Raw genomic sequence first — 18,827 nt, 5'->3', positions numbered from 1 at the left:
CGTCATGAGCCACGGTGGCCGTGTGCTCATGACGAGCTGAGCTCGTCACGGCCACACCCATTTCTTTAGAACGCTCTGCACAGCGGGGGAAATAGCCCCGCGTGCGAGCGTTGCGGCCGTTATGACGAGCCCAGCTCGTCATGAGCACACGGCCACCGCGGCTTATGACGAGCTGAGCTCGTCATGAGCATGGGAGGGGTTAAAAATCTATATTTAACAAGCCACCAGATGGCCGATGATGGAGTCAGGTAGCTCGCCAAATTTTAGAGTCCAGTTTCTACATCGATTCATGACAGGTTTGTTCTAGCAAGGAATATTGTTAATTTCATTTATCAATTTAAAGTAAGAAAACACACCCAGTCCTTTAGTGTGAGCCTCTTTTCTTTTGCTCGTACTCCTTTTAAGTCATCTTCAACACTTTTTTTCCATGATTGCAGCATGGCCACGACTCTTCTCAGTGTTATTGCTTCTTTCAAGATGCCACCTACTCTTAAAGCTACAGCTGGACACTGGCCACAAAGTAAAACAGCATTTCTTCTTTGATGTTTCTCATTTCATTTCATGTTATGTTATGTAGTGTTGTAAAGCGCATCGCTACCTAGGACCGGCCTTCCCAGCGCTGACAGAAATTGTGAAGAGGAAATATATTAGTTAGATGAAGAAGTTGGTCTTCAGTTGCTCCCTGAAACTTAACAAGTACTGGCTCTGAGGTAACTGGGAAGTAAATTCTAAAGTTTAGACACCCAGTATACATATGATCAACCCCACCCTTGGCTCTTTTAATTCTGGGGGTAAATAGGAGGGAGCAATTGTTGGATCCAATGGTTGGATCTTAACTCTCTTGTGGTGGTGTGATAAGGTGATTGAGGATATGCGGGCCGCAAGAGTATTTTACCTTGTTTGATGCAGAAGGGCTTAAATGCAATTCTTTTGTTCACCGGAAGCCAATGAAGGCTGGCCAAAGCCGGATTTGGGGACTGTTTTTAGGGAGGCCCAGCAATATTCGGGCAGCAGTGTTTTGAATAACTTGCACCTTCTGAATTACATATGCAGGACTGCCAAGATAGAGAGAATTACCATAGTTTAGTTCCACTAATTAATGTTGCCTTTGAAACTGGTGTAGTGGGCATAATGCTGTGATGGTGTTTGCCATGCTGTCCATCCCCAAATACCATAAGTGCCTATCCCCATATTTCCAGTGTTTAATGCAGGAGGAGGGAGTTGCACCTAGTTTAAATAAAGATCCTTCTGACTCCAAAGAGTTCAGAATAACTAGTTATGGCTAAGTATTCTTCTTTCTCCAGGGGAATTTGTTATCCCCAGGCAAAGAGTTTAGATTACCGAATAATTCCAGGTTCTCGACTTTTTTTCTGAGTTCATTATTTCTTTGTGCTCTGTGTTTTAAAACACTTTTCAATGTTTAAACTTCATTTCTGGAGGGCATCACTTCTTTAACACTTTAACATAAAAAAAATGAAGACTCATGGGTTCTTTTCCCTTACCATGATGAGCTGCCCATGAATCCAACCCAGTGTTTGTTAAAGGATTTTGTTCCATGTGAAAATCCTTTTCACTGCCTGCTTGCAGGGCTTATTCATGCTTTCTCTGCTTTGGAGGTGCAGGCTGAGTTGGCTATTGGGGTGAAATTCTGAAACATTAAAAGCTCTTCATGGTTTCTTTGTTGGTGCTCTTAGAGCTTGCCCAGTACTGCAGATCCATACGGTAACATTTACCACTGTGAACCAGTTGGGAAACTGCAATTGATATGCTTGGACCACGGTCATTTTCTTTGAATCAGTGATGCCGGACCCAGTCCATATCTCTGCATGAAAAACACTGGTTAAGGGTTGATTGAGTATATGAACAGTACATAAAGCTGATGAATGAGGAAAGAAGAGTGATTGGGACACTTGTAACACTTAGATATTTTATAGCAAGGAATGAGGGGCATGTGTTTGTATCGTGTTTGTATTGTTACTCAGCATTCCTCGTTGTTTGGTATATGATGCTTGTTGTGTGAATCTCACTCTTTGGAATGCTCTACGCATGCATCATTGTCTCTGTTTTTACATGTTTCTGGGGTGCTTTGTTATAGGTGGATCAGCATGGAAGTCAACCGGCGTGTGAGTTTGTGCGACAGATGCTCGATCAAGGTGGCATCTTTGACCCTTTCTCTCACGAATGGAAGACCGTGAGGAACATCATTTACTTGGCCACGTTGGCCATGGCGGCTCCCACTGAAAGATACCCAATGCCAAGCCAGCGTTTGTTGCGACACTTCTGCGTCTTACACTGTCCCTACCCTAGGTATGTTCTTATCTCTTTGCCTGTGATGTCTTTCTAGCAGTGCTGTCGTGACAATGTGGGGCAGGTACCTGACAAATAAACAGCTTGCAGAATGCGTGCAATGGCATGGAATGAGGAATAGTTAAATGCTTGGGAAAACCACTCTGCTTTCCAGAGCAGACCCCTGCAGCTTAAAGGGGGCCCAGCCATTCTAGGGCCCCCATTGAGTCCAAGAATGTCTGTGTGATCTGGGAGATGCTGAAGTCCCGCACCACTTTCTGCAGGGGGGACCCATCATTTTGCGTTATGCCTCTGATCCAGCCATTTATCAGCTACCGAGAAAAGTGCAAAGAGGCTGGTCTCAATGATTTGTAATAGTCTTCCATCATTATCTTCCTGAGGCAGGCTTCTTTCAGAGTATCCTTGGGACCGGCTGTAAATGGAGGGAGAGAGGCCTGCAAGGGACAGAAGACTTCGATATCTGCATCCATTTTTACAGTGTGCCAGCATTGAGAGCCCCTGTTAAATTGATGTGGGGGTGGGGGAAATGGCTTGTTGATGATCATGGAGTATTCCAGTACAGATGCCACTCACAGTCCCAGTTCACTCTTACACAGTTTACTAGTCCCCTCCCATAAAAACATCTGTAAAGCAATTTCCTCTGTTGACTACAACTGCCTCATTGTGGAACACAACATCTTGCTTTGTCTGTCTCCTACAGAGACAGGGTCATGATGCTCCTTTTCCCAGGATAGTGCACATCACAGAATTTTCATCATGAGGGTCCCGCTACTTGCATGTCCGTGCTTGTAAAGACTGGAGCCCGGAAAACTGACGAGGTGGTAATTTGCTGAGTACTTACAAGTAATCTGCATTAGTCCGAGTCCCACCTTCCTCGTTCCACTCATCAGCTCCTATCCCTCTATTGGCTTAGCCTCCATTAGGATTTTGTGTCCTCATTCAGGTGTTTATGGTCAATGGGGAAGGTAAAAAAAAGAAAAATTTAAAACAGAAGATGTTTTTCAAGTGAACTGCCTTTCTCAAAGTGAGAGACTCACCTCATGGGTATAAACTGGGACGAAGAAGCTGAGACTTGGAGCAATGAAGGCACGATTAGGTAACTGGGACATACCCAGATAGTCATAATTCCCAAGGATTAACAGATTCTTGGCTCTTCAAATTCTAGTTTCAGTCACTGCTGTAGACAATCTGTGATGTCTGGCAGTTATTCTGCAGTCATACTTTTAGGGTACCGGTGGGACCATGCGTGTTCCTGCAGAGCGAGACGGTGGTGTTGATTGGCCACTGGAACTGTGATGAACACACACAAATTCCTAACTGTGTGGGTATTCACACATATTCCCTATGATTTTCACAACCAATTTGCAGATTTAAAATTTGATGCGGCACATGTGTGAGTGTGGCCATTATTAAGAGTGACCTGTATAATTCCAGCGTGTGTAGTTGTTACTACACACACAGGAATTATGAGTTTGTGGTTAAACATCGCACTCCATCGTTTTCCCTGGATAGCTGAAATGTATATCATATACATTTTGGTGCAGTAAGCACCACAATTGAAATGTTAATCCCTATCATCAAGGACAAACTTGTAATAGGATGTTATTTATTGCACCCTATAAATTCTGACTCTGCGTAGTTGGATTGCCTGGGAAATATCAGTGCAAACACTCAGCTATGAGAGCTAGAGTGTGCACATTGTATGAGAAAAGCCTCAAACACACTTTGTGGAGAAAATAGGAAACAGTAAAAATTTGAAGTCACAGGGAGTGAATACGCTTTAGAATCATATCTAATTCAAGAGCCAACGGCCCCTTAACAAACAATAAAATATAGTCGTAATTTGAATTACCCCAGCTGGAATAATTTCAAAAACCAAAGATCAAGAGAGCAAGCAAACAAAGTATTTTCGTTTTGGGTGCAGTACTATTTTGCTTTTAAGAAGACGTGACCTAGAGGTGTGGCTGTCTGTTTGCTTGCCTGTATAGGTCTATATTTTTTTTGTTGTCAATTTTTAACACCTAGTTTTCTGTGTATAATTGTTTTTTTGCTCATTGTTTGTTTCAGTTCATTGTTAGTTTGCTCTCTTGATCTTTGTTTTTTTAAATTATTCCAGCTGGGGCAATTCAAATTTTTGTTCGAATTGTAGTAATAAAATTGAAAACTCTGATCATGAATCTGTTTATGGAACTGATTTTTGTATCCAGAACAACTGTTTTTAATTTTTTGTTAAGTGGCCGTTGTCTCTAGAATTACTCAAGTACCTTTGGTTCCTTACGATCTTTGAGTTTCTCTTGTGTATATATATTAGAATCATGTCTACGCATACATTTCCAGGGGTACTCCTGGGATGGTTTTCAATCCCTTAAAAAAATGTGGAAATGTATCCAAATCTTAGAATGAAATCTATGATGCTCAGAGGTCTGCGTTTTTGGTATAATCGGGCCTTTTGTCTCCAGAGCCTAGATTGCCTTAAAAGTCTGCCAACACGTATCAGGCTGTGCACTCTCAGCCCATGGGTTTAAATTCCCCTTTCCCCAAACTCGCCTTCATGCGCTCTAAGGTGGTGGCGTGCGAGCCCTGCTGGAGTGGAAGCTGTGCTGTCGATGGTGTCAGAATAAAAGTAAAAAGTAAAGTCCACACTGCCTCTCCTCGTCCAGTCGCATCTGATCTGCTGGCAGGCATGCCAATCAATCTCTGCACAAGGTGGCCACTCTGCCAATTACTTCTCAGGCAGTAGACTCTCATTAAGGACTCGTTTTTGGAAGAATCCGACCTGCAGGGGGTACATGAAGAAACCTTGCCTGCAGATATTAGTTGCTTAAGTGCATCTGGGATGTACACTGTCTGCACTATGCACATACCTTATTTTATTTGCATGTTTAGTTTTTACCCAGTGCCAACAATAAACTAGCTATGTAGTGTGCAGCCACTGCCATTTAATTTTAAATAGAGGCTTCTAAACGGCACTGTTTTATTTAATGCTTTGCTACTGATTTGGAATGCGCTGCATAAACACAACGTAATAAAAAAAATACAGATGAAAGCACGAATTGTAAAGTCTGTTTTAACTTTACCATTGCAAATTATGATTGCTTTGTACTCGTGAGGAAAACAACTATGCATACTGCACTGTTTACCATCGCTGAGCTTTGTAAGTAACAGTTGTTCTTGTTTCCCAATTTAATGGTACTCAGTTTTCTGACTGTGGAAGGATGGAAGTCCCAGTTGGTCTTGTCAGGGTACAAACTCGTGATCAACAGGTTACAGCAAATGCCAGAAGTGAGCGTTTAACTCACTGATTATGTTTGTGGCCTTTCCAGGCTGCCCCAGACCTGATTAGAGATGAGCATATTATGCTGCATGACATTTGAACGGTGAAAACAGAAGCTTCCGCTGTAGTTGAAACCCTATTGAAATGCATGGGTTCATAGAGGTTTTTAAGAGGGAGAAAGAAGGAAAACGCAAACCATGTTTAGGTCTCAAAATCTAGACTATTAGTGTTGGTATATGGTACCTGTGTGTAATATCATCACCTGCCACAGGGGAGACTCTTGAGACATACTTGAAGTGCTGCTTTCAGAACTGTTGATGGGGAATAAAGAGAAAGTAGAGGAAGGAAGAGAAAGAAAAATAGAGAAAGAACAGGCCAACCTATAAGAAGGGCCACTGAAATTATGCCCAGATTCGTGCATTTTACAAAGCCCTCCATTTCACTTTGGGCAGCCCGACTCTGCTGGTGCGCGCCTTCAGGCCCAGCGGAGCTGGTAGGGGTCCGGTGCCACAGGGTCCCTATGGATCGAGGCCTGGATCCGGATCAACGCCTGACGACCTTACTCGACCTTCCCCTGCGCAGATTCCGATCACAACCGTGCTCCCGGCCGACACCATCTGCATCCTCATCCCCGAGATGGAGCCGGAATTGACGTCTGCAGACGTTGAATCAGACGCAGGAGGGTACATTTGTGCCCCTGTTGATCCCAGGTGTTCCCTATCGCCCAGTGATGACGACTGGGAGGGGTTGCTGGACCCTTTAACAGAACAGCTGAATGAGCCGGATTGGAGAGAGAAATTGGGTGACGCCAGTGGTCTGGATGCCTCCCCAGACCTTAGCATGCTTTCTCCCCCTACTGTGGCTACGGAGGAGGGATTCTCTTATGCAGTGGTGGTGTATAGGGCAGCTGAGACTTTGGCCCTGGAGCTCCCTACAGTGGCAGTCAGGATTAATCTCCTGACAGAAGTGCTTCAACTTGTGGCAACCTCATCTGAACCCCTCTTGCCCTTTAATGAAGCCCTCAAGGACGTCCTTCTGGGCAATTGGTCCAAGCCCAGCACAGGGGCTCCTGTGGAACGGACGATTGCCCGCCGCCACCGCCCGGCTCTGGCCGATCCCATTTTCCTCACCAAACACCTTTCCCCCGAGAGCTTGGTGGTCCAAGCCTCTTCTTACAAGGGCGCATTCCCTTCCGCACCCCCGGATAGGGAATCTAAGAAACTCGATCATATTGGGAAGCATATTTTCTCTTCCTCCAGCAAGTTGCTGCGATCCATGAATACGGCATGCCTCTTGGGCCGCTATACCCATACAGTCTGGGACATAGTTGCGCAGGTGCTGCCTCAGTGCCCGAAGGAGGCCCGAGCCAGGAGGCCCGAGCCATTCTGTCTCAGGCAGTGGCGGATGGGAGAGATGCAGCAAAATCTACAATCTCTGGACTGGACACGGCGGACTCACTTGGCAGAACGATTCGGTGCTACGCCTGGCTGAGGCCATCTGGTTTTTCAGGGGATGTCTAGGCAACTTTGCTGGATATGCCTTTCGATGGTCGTTGCCTTTTTGGTGACTAGGCGGACTCAGCGCTCAAGTGATTTAAGGTTTCTCGGGCTACGGCCAAATCCAGAGGCCTCGCTGCCTACTCCCGCCCCACACAGTCTGCCTTGTGTCTTTTTCGTGGACCCCACCACGTCCGACCCAGTCCAGCCCCTGGTCCACGCATGCTGCCCAGCCTCTGCGTTGCCGTGGACGTGGGACCCAGCAATGTGGGTTTGGGGAGCAGCAGGCGGGCCAGTCCACCCTTCCCCCCCTCCTGCAGCAGCCTCCAAACCCTCATAGTCTGACCTTTCCGGGCCATCAGTGGTCAGCAGATGGCAGGATTCGCCATCACCTTCCCCACTGGCAATCCATCATGTCAGACAAGTGGGTTTTGCAGATAGTCCGAAGGGGCTACTCCCTCCCCTTTGAGACTACTCCTCGCTCCATGCCACGGTCTCTCAATCGAATGTCGAAGGATGATTTGGCGCTTCTCCACCAGGAAGTTTCAGCTCTTTTGTCCAAGGGAGCTATCAAGTGGGTACTGTGCTAGAAGTAGGTCGTGGTTGCTATTCCCGCTACTTTCTGGTGCCCAAGAAGGGCAAAGGCCTGCGTCCTATCTTAGACCTCAGGGCCCTCAACCGCTTCCTCCAAAAGGAGAAGTTCAAAATGCTAACCTTGGCTCAGGTCCTGTCTGCCCTCGACCCTGGAGACTGGATAGTGGCGTTGGACTTGCAGGATGCTTATTTTCACATCTCTGTCCTGCCAGCTCACAGGAGTTACCTACGGTTCACGGTAGGCCACGAGTATTTTCAGTTCACCGTGCTCCCCTTCGGCCTTTCCAATGCCCCTCAGGTGTTCTCAAAAGTGATGGCGGGGGTCGCAGCTTATCTGCGCAGATCAGGGGTTCCAGTCATGACGACTGGCTGTTGAAGGCAGGCTTGCCCCAGGCAGTTTTCTCCCACCTACAGACTATGGCTGACCTCCTGTATTAGCTGGGGTTCTCCATCAATGTGCCAAAGTCACACCTGACTCCCTCTCAGTCGCTCCCTTTCATCGGAGCAGGTCTGGACACAGTGCAGTTATCCTTCCGAGCAGCGAGTCCGGGATTTTCGTGCTATGACACCGATGTTTCAGCCTCTGTCCCGGATTTCAGTGAGAAAGACCCTGAGGCTGCTGGGCCTCATGGCCTCCTGCATCCTGCTTGTAGATCAAGCCACATGACATATGAGGGATCTACAGTGGGACCTGACGTTCCAGTGGGCGCAGCAGCAGGGGAATCTTTCCGACTGTGTCCAGATCTTGGCGGGGACTGCTCATCAACAGCAGTGGTGTTTAACGAACCAGGATTTGGTCAGATTCAGATCCCTCTCCCTTCCCCAACCAGACCTCACGGTGGTGACCTATGCACCACTCCTGGAATGGGGCGGCCACCTGGGGGGCGGAGATCGGAGGAATCTGTTCTCTGGTGGAGTCCGGTCTCCACATCAACCTGTTGGAGCTCTGGGCGATAGGCTTGGCACTGAAGGCATTCCTTCCCCCCCCTCAAGGGGAAGGCAGTGCAGGTGTTCATGGACAACACCACCACCATGTGGTACTGCAACAAACAAGGCAGGGTGGGGTCGTGGACCCTTGGTCAAGAGTCTCTTCGCCTTTGCCATGGCTGGAACATTAGCGCATTACCCTGGTGGCTAAACACCTAGCAGGCGGACAAACTCAGCTGCTGGTGTCTGGTGGATTACGAATGGCGTCTTCACTCAGAGCTGGTGCAAGGTCTCTTGCAGCAGTGGGGAGAGCCTTGGTTAGATCTGTTTGCCACCGAAGAGAATGCGCAATGTCATCACTTCTGCACATTGGAGTTTCCTAGGCTGCACTCGCTCGGCAATGCTTTTTGTTGCAAGTGGAGCTGCGGCTCCCTGTATGCCTTTCCGCCTGTACCACTTCTGTCTGCCCCGAGTGCTGAAGAAGATCAAGCGTAACTGGGCCCAAGTTATTCTTGTGGCTCCAGACTGGGCACGAAGAAACTGGTACCCCGAGCTCTTGAGCATGGCCACCGATCCTCTAAACACACGGCCCCTTTGAGAAGATCTTCTGTTGCAGCAGCAGGAGACAGTCCTCCACTCGAACCTGTCGAGCCTCCTCCCCCTTGCCTGGAGATTGAGCGGCGACAGTTGACAGCTTTTGAACTTCCTCCCGAAGTCTATAATGTCATTTTGGCAGGCAGGCATCCCTCCACTAAGACGGTATACGCCTGTTGATGGAATAAGTTTGCGGCATGGTGCACAGCAAAGGCTGTGGATCCCCTTTCTGCTCCTCTTTCTGAGATTCTTTTATTCCTTCTTTCTTTGGGCCAGCAGGGCTCCTCTCTGGGCACTCTTAAAGGCTACCTGGAAGCCATTTTTGCTTTTCTTCGGCTGCCGATCAGCCACCTCTGTTCAGGTCCCCTATTGTAAGTAGCTTCTTTAAAGGCATTATTCACCGGTTTCCTCCATTTCCTTTCATAATGCCTCAGTGGGACTTGAACCTTGTCTTGACTTATCTTATGGGCGCTCCCTTCGAGCCTCTTCACATCTGTCCTCTCAGGCTTCTCACTCTGAAGACTGCTTTTCTTGTTGCGATTAACTCTGCTCGCTGAGTGAGTGAACTTCAGGCCCTTTCTTCTAAGCCTCCTTTCCTTTCAGTCCATCCAGACAAAGTGGTGCTCTGAACGAGATCCTCTTTCTTGCCTAAAGTAGTTACTCCCTCTCACATTGGGCAGCCTATTACTTTGCCCACCTTTTTCTCGCCTCCGCACCCTTTAAAGGAGGAAGAGGGACTCCACAGTCTGGACCCAAAATGTGCGCTGTCCTTCTACCGGGACCGCACAAAAGCTTACTGGGTGAATGATTAACTCTTCGTTGGCTACGTGGGTGCCAAAAGAGGTCTGGCTGTTTAGAAGCGTACCATCTCTCAATGGGTAGTCCTTTGTTTCAAGATTTGTTATGCTTTGGCTAAAAAGGAACCTCCAGTGAGGCTGCACACTCATTTCACTAGAGCTACGGCAGCAACCACTGCTTTGTCATGGGGTTTTCCACTCCTCGATATCTGCCAGATTTCTATGCACACGTTTACATAACTTTACTGCCTGGATAGTCAAGTCCGGAGCGACGGCTACTTTGCCCGTTCTGTCTTCCAGGACTTTCTGGTGTGAACTTGGTTTGCAAACACTCCTCCGGGGATGGTTGCTGGAGTATCTGTTCTAAGGTAAGGAGTCTATTACTAATATTCTCTTTCAGATGAACAAGTTACTTGCCGTCGGTAACGATGTATCTGTGAGAGACATATATTTGTTTATGATGTCTTACCACCCCACCCATCCTCCCCACTCTGCGAACTGACTTCTAGGGTTAGGTACACCTTTATAGGACCCTAGTAGGGCGCACCAGTGGTCAGTGTCTTTCATGGCTCTACGCTTCTGGCATGGAAAGTCGTGTCAGAACTGACATGAGCGTGCAGGGGTAGTGTCTCCGTAGGCACTGCAACGTCATCCTGGCGACAACAATGCCAACGACGGATACGGAGTCGGCCGACGCCACCTACCGAAGAGAAAAATTCTCAGGATCCAGTGTGACTCCTGGGGGTAATCCTAAGGTAAGGAATCTATAATATATGTCTCTTACAGATACATAGTTACTGAAGGTAAGTAACTTGTTCTTTACTGTGGCACTCACACTTGCCAATAGGTCTTGCCTTTGAGACTATTGGCTCTGCCATTGCCTTTCCTTCATGCTGTACAGCATGAGCATTGCTGACTTTGGCAATGGTTTGTAGACATGCTGTATAGCAGCATGGCTGCTGTGTAGTGTTGGTGCTGAAATCTCACGGTAATCTTTCTTTGGAAAATTTAGGAAATGTGGTACCATTACCTTGATTACCATTACCCTTATTTTCTCTCAAGGCGATAGATCTTGGCCACTGGGGTTTGACCAGAGGATCTCCTTCATAAACATGAGCAAAACATCTAATGCAAATAACCATTTTAGTCAATGATGAGAGCTGTGAGAAGTTTTAAAGGGAATTATTTTCTAAATAATATTTATGATTCTCCGACTCTTTGATCATTAGTCAGGTATCAATCAGGTTACAGAAATGATAATAGAAAAATTAAGTTGCTACGGAGCAAATCATAAATTGCATACAGCGCGTTCCATAAAGGACAGAGGGCCATATGTACCAAAAAGTCATTTTGCGATTCTCAAATAGCGATTTTTTGCGGATCGCTATTTGAGAATCTCAAAATGCTATGTATGTAGGATTTGCAATAGATTTTGCGAATCCTACATATTCCTTAATTGCGAATCGCAAATTGCGATTCGCAATTAAGAAATACCTCCCCATTCATTCCTAAGAGCCTAGAGGCCCATAGGAATGACAGGGAAGACATTCTCAATTTGCAATTAGCAATTAGCGAATCGCAAATTGAGAATGCAATGTCAGTGGTGCAGGGGTGTCAAAAGGACACCCTGTTGCACCCCTGAAATAAGCATGGGTGCACATGTGGCGCACATACATGCCCTAAGGGCATGTACATTGCACTATGAAAAATGCAAAAAAGTGAATTTTTCAAAGAAATCGCAAATTACCACCAGCTTGAAGTTGGTGGTAGTTTGCACTTTTTTGGTGCTTCTTACATTGCATTTAAGGAATTGCAAAATTTGCGATTCCTTAAATGCAATCACAAAATAAGGAATCGCAAATTTTGCGATTCCTTATTTTGCCTTAATGCATACCATTTGGCAAAATTGCATTCGCAAACGCCAAAATTCTGCGAATTTCGGCGTTTGCGAATGCAATTTTGCTTGATACATATGGTCCAGAATCCCTCTTCTAAGGAAATGAGGTACAAAGGATATCAGTCAGTACTCGTGCAGAGTTCAAGAATAGAAGCAAGAAGGCCTGATTGATTAGCATTAAGCTAAATCAATAACTACTAATTCCCATAATGAGAAATAAAGCATAGAACAAATAAGCCTTGGCAACGCCGGTTAGTCAAAGCATAAAGCTTGGGGATTTTAATAAAAGTCAGAATGGATAAAAACCTGCATCTAATCTGCCTTCTACTGCCTTAATTCTGCTCTCCATCAAGCTCTGACCTCTCTTTCCCTTGCCTTTGCAAATTACATCTGCTCTGCTCCCTTCATTTCTGCATCCTAGTCTAAAACTCCTCTGCAGCCTTCCGGCTCTAAGTCTGCCTGCTGGAGGTCTGAAAGTGTTCTTAAACTCCTAACTAGGAACACGTTTATCAAAGAATAATGTTACAAAGTATGTAGCGTGACTTTGTCTTCATCCAACTGTAGTCCAGCATTTTCCAAAAGGACACCCCACTCCTTGGCAGTCTGCATACATCATCTTAACAGGTGAAGATCATTCCAACAGCATAATTTCATCTAATTTAATATAACGTCATCTCCGAAACATTTTATTTCTAACTAAACACATACCATGAGCTGCAAAAGAACTTTTAATTAAGCAAGAAACATTAAACGTAAAATGGTAATGAACTTTTAAAATACATGTGTTATCTATTCTCTCTAAGCAAAGAATGAACAGAGGCTTTGTTTAACATTTCCAGCAACTAAATAGATAAGGCTACAAGGTTACAGGCTGTAAATTATGCCACTGTTCTCTCTTCACACACAGAGAAAAATTCCTTTGCTTATCTCAAAGGCCAATAGAAGCTTTCAGAGCAAGAGCTGAATCATGAGCTGTTTCTATTTCTACATTATAAAATGTTGTTAATTCTAATACAATTTATATTCTACTAATGAACATTTAAAATTTTCGCAAATTAAAATCACATTTTCATACTGAGAATAAAAATCTAAACTAAACGAATTTAAGTCAAACTATGAATTATTTGTACATGGGTTACATAATATATTAAGTAGAAAGTGTCGGACTAAAGCCTGTGAATATCATAGCCTCCTGTTTTCACTTTGCAGCACCAAGTGGGAGATGTACGACCGTTTTTTGCGGTTGCAAAGAGGGACTTGGCCGATTTGCGACCGCAAAATAGATTAGCCCCATGTACCCAGGGACAGCTCTTGAGGCGGATAGCCGGGAGCTTAGCTCTTTTTAAAATTGTAATCAAACTTTGGAAAAACTTACTTTTATTGCTTGTCACGCTGCCCTGAGCACTTCCCCCCTCATTTTGCAAACGCTGTACTCACGCCGCGCAGCTGCTTGAACGCTGCCGCGGGAGAATCACATGCAGCTGCCGCCAAATTACGAGGACAGTGGGCCACGCCCACCGCCCTGAGGCCACGCCCCTTGCAAGGTATAAAAGCCGCGCCACGAAAGCAAACGCGTCAATACCCAAGGACAGCTCTTGAGGCGGAAAGCCGGGAGCTTAGCTCTTTTTAAATTGTAATTAAACTTTGGAAAAACTTACTTTTATTGCTTGTCACGCTGCCCTGAGCACTTCCCCCCTCATTTTGCAAACGCTGTACTCACGCCGCGCAGCTGATTGAACGCTGCCGCGGGAAAACCACATCCAGCTGCCGCCAAATTACGAGGACAGTGGGCCACGCCCACCGCCCTGAGGCCACGCCCCCTGCAAGGTATAATAGCCGCGCCACATAAGCAAACGCGTCAATACCCAAGGACAGCTCTTGAGGCGGAAAGCCGGGAGCTTATCTCTTTTAAAAATTGTAATCAAACTTTGGAAAAACTTACTTTTATTGCTTGTCACGCTGCCCTAAGCACTTCCCCCCTCATTTTGCAAACGCTATACTCACGCCGCGCAGCTGATGTACGCTGCCGCGGGAGAACCACATCCAGCTGCCGCCAAATTACGAGAACAGTGGGCCACGCCCACCGCCCTGAGGCCACGCCCCCTGCAAGGTATAATAGCCGCGCCACGAAAGCAAACGCGTCAATACCCAAGGACAGCTCTTGAGGCGGAAAGCCGGGAGATAAGCTCTTTTTAAAATTGTAATCAAACTTTGGAAAAACTTACTTTTATTGCTTGTCACGCTGCCCTGAGCACTTCCCCCTCATTTTGCAAACGCTGTACTCACGCCGCGCAGCTGATTGAACGCTGCCGCGGGAGAACCACATCCAGCTGCCGCCAAATTACGAGGACAGTGGGCCACGCCCACCGCCCTGAGGCCACGCCCCCTGCAAGGTATAAAAGCCGCGCCACGAAAGCAAACGCGTCAATACCCAAGGACAGCTCTTGAGGCGGAAAGCCGGGAGCTTAGCTCTTTTCAAAATTGTAATCAAACTTTGGAAAAACTTACTTTTATTGCTTGTCACGCTGCCCTGAGCACTTCCCCCCTCATTTTGCAAACGCTGTACTCACGCCGCGCAGCTGATTGAACGCTGTCGCGGGAGAACCACATCCAGCTGCCGCCAAATTACGAGGACAGTGGGCCACGCCCACCGCCCTGAGGCCACACCCCCTGCAAGGTATAATAGCCGCGCCACGAAAGCAAACGCGTCAATACCCAAGGACAGCTCTTGAGGCGGAAAGCCGGGAGCTTAGCTCTTTTTAAAATTGTAATCAAACTTTGGAAAAACTTACTTTTATTGCTTGTCACGCTGCCCTGAGCACTTCCCCCCTCATTTTGCAAACGCTGTACTCACGCCACGCAGCTGATTTAACGCTGCCACGGGAGAACCACATCCAGCTGCCGCCAAATTACGAGGACAGTGGGCCACGCCCACCGCCCTGAGGCCACGCCCCCTGCAAGGTATAAAAGCCGCGCCACGAAAGCAAACGCGTCAATACCCAAGGACAGCTCTTGAGGCGGAAAGCCGGGAGTTTAGCTCTTTTTAAAATTGTAATCAAACTTTGGAAAAACTTACTTTTATTGCTTGTCACGCTGCCCTGAGCACTTCCCCCCTCATTTTGCAAACGCTGTACTCACGCCGCGCAGCTGATTGAACGCTGCCGCGGGAGAACCACATCCAGCTGCCGCCAAATTACGAGGACAGTGGGCCACGCCCACCGCCCTGAGGCCACGCCCCCTGCAAGGTATAATAGCCGCGCCACGAAAGCAAACGCGTCAATACCCAAGGACAGCTCTTGAGGCGGAAAGCCGGGAGCTAAGCTCTTTTTAAAATTGTAATCAAACTTTGGAAAAACTTACTTTTATTGCTTGTCACGCTGCCCTGAGCACTTCCCCCCTCATTTTGCAAACGCTGTACTCACGCCGCGCAGCTGATTGAACGCTGTCGCGGGAGAACCACATCCAGCTGCCGCCAAATTACGAGGACAGTGGGCCACGCCCACCGCCCTGAGGCCACGCCCCCTGCAAGGTATAATAGCCGCGCCACGAAAGCAAACGCGTCAATACCCAAGGACAGCTCTTGAGGCGGAAAGCCGGGAGCTTAGCTCTTTTTAAAATTGTAATCAAACTTTGGAAAAACTTACTTTTATTGCTTGTCACGCTGCCCTGAGCACTTCCCCCCTCATTTTGCAAATGCTGTACTCACGCCGCGCAGCTGATTGAACGCTGCCGCGGGAGAACCACATCCAGCTGCTGCCAAATTACGAGGACAGTGGGCCACGCCCACCGCCCTGAGGCCACGCCCCTTCCCCACCATTACAAAACATGTGCCTGGGCCGGTCGCGCAGCAGACGGGTGCAGCGGGTGCGCCGTCTGCGCACCGAAGGCGTGCCAAAGGCAAGCCCGTCTGCGCCCGTCCGCGACCGACCGGGACTAGGGGCTATACCCCCTGTAGGCTCCGTCCAAAATTTGTCTATGCCCATTCGCTACTCACGAAGCGAACTGCTAGCTTTTCATAAAGACAATAGAAGTGTAAAAACCCATCTATGCACCCAAACGGGACCAGGATTATCCTATGGACCTATTTCCTGCCTCGCCTGTCACTGGTCCAGTATGGGTCCAACCCCACCGGACAACCACTTATTGCACGAGAAGAACAACCTGTCATTGAATTGCATATATTTCAATGCCAGATCCCTACCTGGACATGCCCTAGACATCTGGGATCTAATTACATCGAAAACCCCGGACCTAGTTTTCGTAACTGAAACCTGGCTATCCGAGACCAGTGCTCCAGACCTAGCGATCGCCCTCCCCTCTAACTACTGCTGTAATATTCAGGGACCACCTAACATGCCTGGCTGAACCGACGACTGCCCACATTGAACATGAGATCTTGCCTTTTAAAGTACTTTTAGATGGTCTTACCATTCTAGCTGGTGCAGTGCTCTATAACCCCCCTGGACAACAAGCCAGCCTTGGTGCTAAACTTTTAAATCAACTCCTGCCACTGTGCCTAAAATACAATAACTATATGATAGTCGGCGACTTTAATATCCACTATGAAAAAATGGACGCCCCGGGATCCTCCCAACTGAAATCCGACATGGAAATTCTCCAACTCAAGCAGTGGATTGTGGGCCCAACGCACTCTGCCGGCCATACACTAGATCTACTATTCACCAACATCGATTCCACTAGTCTAAAAGAGGTCAACCCACTACCCTGGTCCGACCACTTTCTCATATCCTTCTCACTCACCCTTCCCGGCAGACCTACAAAACCTAAGACTGCCCCTCATATCTCCAAACGAGCCTGGAGGCTAATTAACGAATCCAAATTCGAGTTCAACTTCCCAAAAAACAAGGTTACATTTTCAAAGGATTCCCCTATTTGCAACGACGTCGCCCTACTAGACGAGGGTATACTGCAAACACTAAACATACTAGCCCCATTGCGGAAAGCCAGAACAAAAACCATATCAGAGAAATGGTATACTCCCTGTCTAAAAAACCTCAAAAAGGAATGCCAAAAAAAAGAACATCTATGGAGGCAGACCAAAGACAGTGAAGCGAGACAAAACTATGTCCACAAACGGAAGCAATATATTCTCGCCATCTATCAGGCAAAAAAGGACTACTTTACACAGCGCATTCAAGATAACTGCAATTCAGCGAAGGAACTATTTAAAATAGTGAAGGAGCTTAGTAAACCCTCTAGCACCTCACAAATACTTACTCCCTCGACTGAGGCCTGTGAACGCATCAGCACGTTCTTCTCGGAAAAAATTAGGAAAATATACTCCACCTTCACCCCTCAAAACATCAGCCATTCAGACAACCCACCTAAAACTGTCTTCTCACCAGAAGTGTCTATAGATCCACCAGACTTAGCAACTGTACCCCGTCTCACCAGCTTTGAACCACTCTCTACAGAAGAGGTCCTAGCAACCTTGAACACAATTAAATCTGGATCCCCCTCAGATCCCTGCCCCCACTTTGTGTTCTCACAAACTGCACCCACACTCTGTCCCTTAATCACTCAACTTTTCAATAAATCATTAACCACAGCCACTTTACCTGATGCTTGGAAGCATGCCTCTGTGACCCCCCTTCTGAAGAAAGCGGGAACTGATATTCTCAACTCTGAGAATTATAGACCCATCTCCCAGCTTCCCTACCTCTCTAAGGCATTGGAGAAACTGGTCAATATACAGCTGACCAGGTATCTCGAAAACAACTCCCTTCTGGACCCTTCCCAGACTGGGTTCAGAGCCAACAATAGCACCGAAGCACATTGCTGGCAGTGTCGGACAGTATCAGATCCTCCACCGATCAAGGTGGAGCGGTGGCACTGATACTGCTCGACCTGTCAGCGGCGTTTGATACGGTCTCCCACGACTGCCTGCTAAACATACTCCGGAACAAGGGAGTTCAATTCACAGCACTAAACTGGTTACACTCCTTCCTGACTAACCGTACTCAGGCAGTACAAATGGGACAGTTCCACTCTAGACCTAACCCCATTGGCTGCGGGGTGCCACAGGGCGCCTCCCTGAGCCCCACCCTTTTCAATGTCTATATTTCATCTCTGGCCGACATTGGAAAGAAGTGGGGCATTGGCATCTGCTCCTATGCAGACGACACGCAGCTAATGGTGGCTATGGACGAAGGACCCGAGGTAACTAAAACCAAACTACACAACTGCCTGTCAGAAATGGCACAATGGATGCACAAGCATTTCCTGAAGCTGAATGCAGGCAAATCGGAGATCCTCCTGTTTGGGGGAGCAAAGCACGTGTGGGACGCCACATGGTGGCCACCTTCACTGGGAACGGCCCCCACCCCTAAACAACATGCTAGGAATTTGGGAATCATCATGGATGACGCACTGTCCATGAAGGACCAAGTCCGATCTCTCTGCGGCAAGGGTTTTGCTATACTAAAACTTCTTGCCAAAATTTTCCCCTGGATACCTCTGGACTGCAGACGATCTGTCACTCAGACCCTACTGGTCAGTCGCCTGGACTATGGCAACGCACTATTCAATGGGATGAATGAGCAGTTATTCTCCCGCTTACAGACTGTGCAAAACCAGGCGGCCAAACTCATTCTCAATAAAGGTAAACGAGATTCGGCATCAGAGTGCTTAAAAAAACTCCACTGGCTCCCGATGCGCCAGAGGGCTGTCTTCAAACTACTTAGCCATGCTCATAGGAGCTTACATAGAACTGGTCCCTCGATACTCCAAGGGAAGATCGAATTCTATGTACCCAATAGGAACCTATGATCATGCCAATAAGCCCTGGTTAAATCTAAACGCATCTTTAAGGTCAGAACAGGCGGACGCTCCTTTTCCTACTTGGCAGCAAAAAGGTGGAATGAGCTCCCTTCTGACCTGAGACATACCACCAACTATCTCCAGTTCCGAAGGAAACTAAA

At 47.3% G+C, this 18,827-nt stretch overlaps 1 protein-coding gene across 1 annotated transcript in view; it reads left to right on the top strand.

Annotated features, from left to right (window-relative positions):
• LOC144822741 (uncharacterized) overlaps positions 1-18,827 on the top strand; it is a 2,085,503-nt gene that overhangs the window by 827,409 nt on the left and 1,239,267 nt on the right. The window contains exon 61 of the mRNA XM_078680596.1: positions 2,096-2,307. Within this exon, the coding sequence (XP_078536722.1) occupies positions 2,096-2,307 (212 nt within the window). The remainder of the gene's footprint in view (positions 1-2,095; positions 2,308-18,827) is intronic.

The sequence above is a fragment of the Lissotriton helveticus genome, chromosome 3_1 (assembly GCF_964261635.1).
Source record: "Lissotriton helveticus chromosome 3_1, aLisHel1.1, whole genome shotgun sequence".
Taxonomy (NCBI): domain Eukaryota; kingdom Metazoa; phylum Chordata; class Amphibia; order Caudata; family Salamandridae; genus Lissotriton; species Lissotriton helveticus.
The sequence above is the reverse complement of the archived record's forward strand: the minus strand, read 5'-3'. Positions and strand labels throughout refer to the sequence as shown.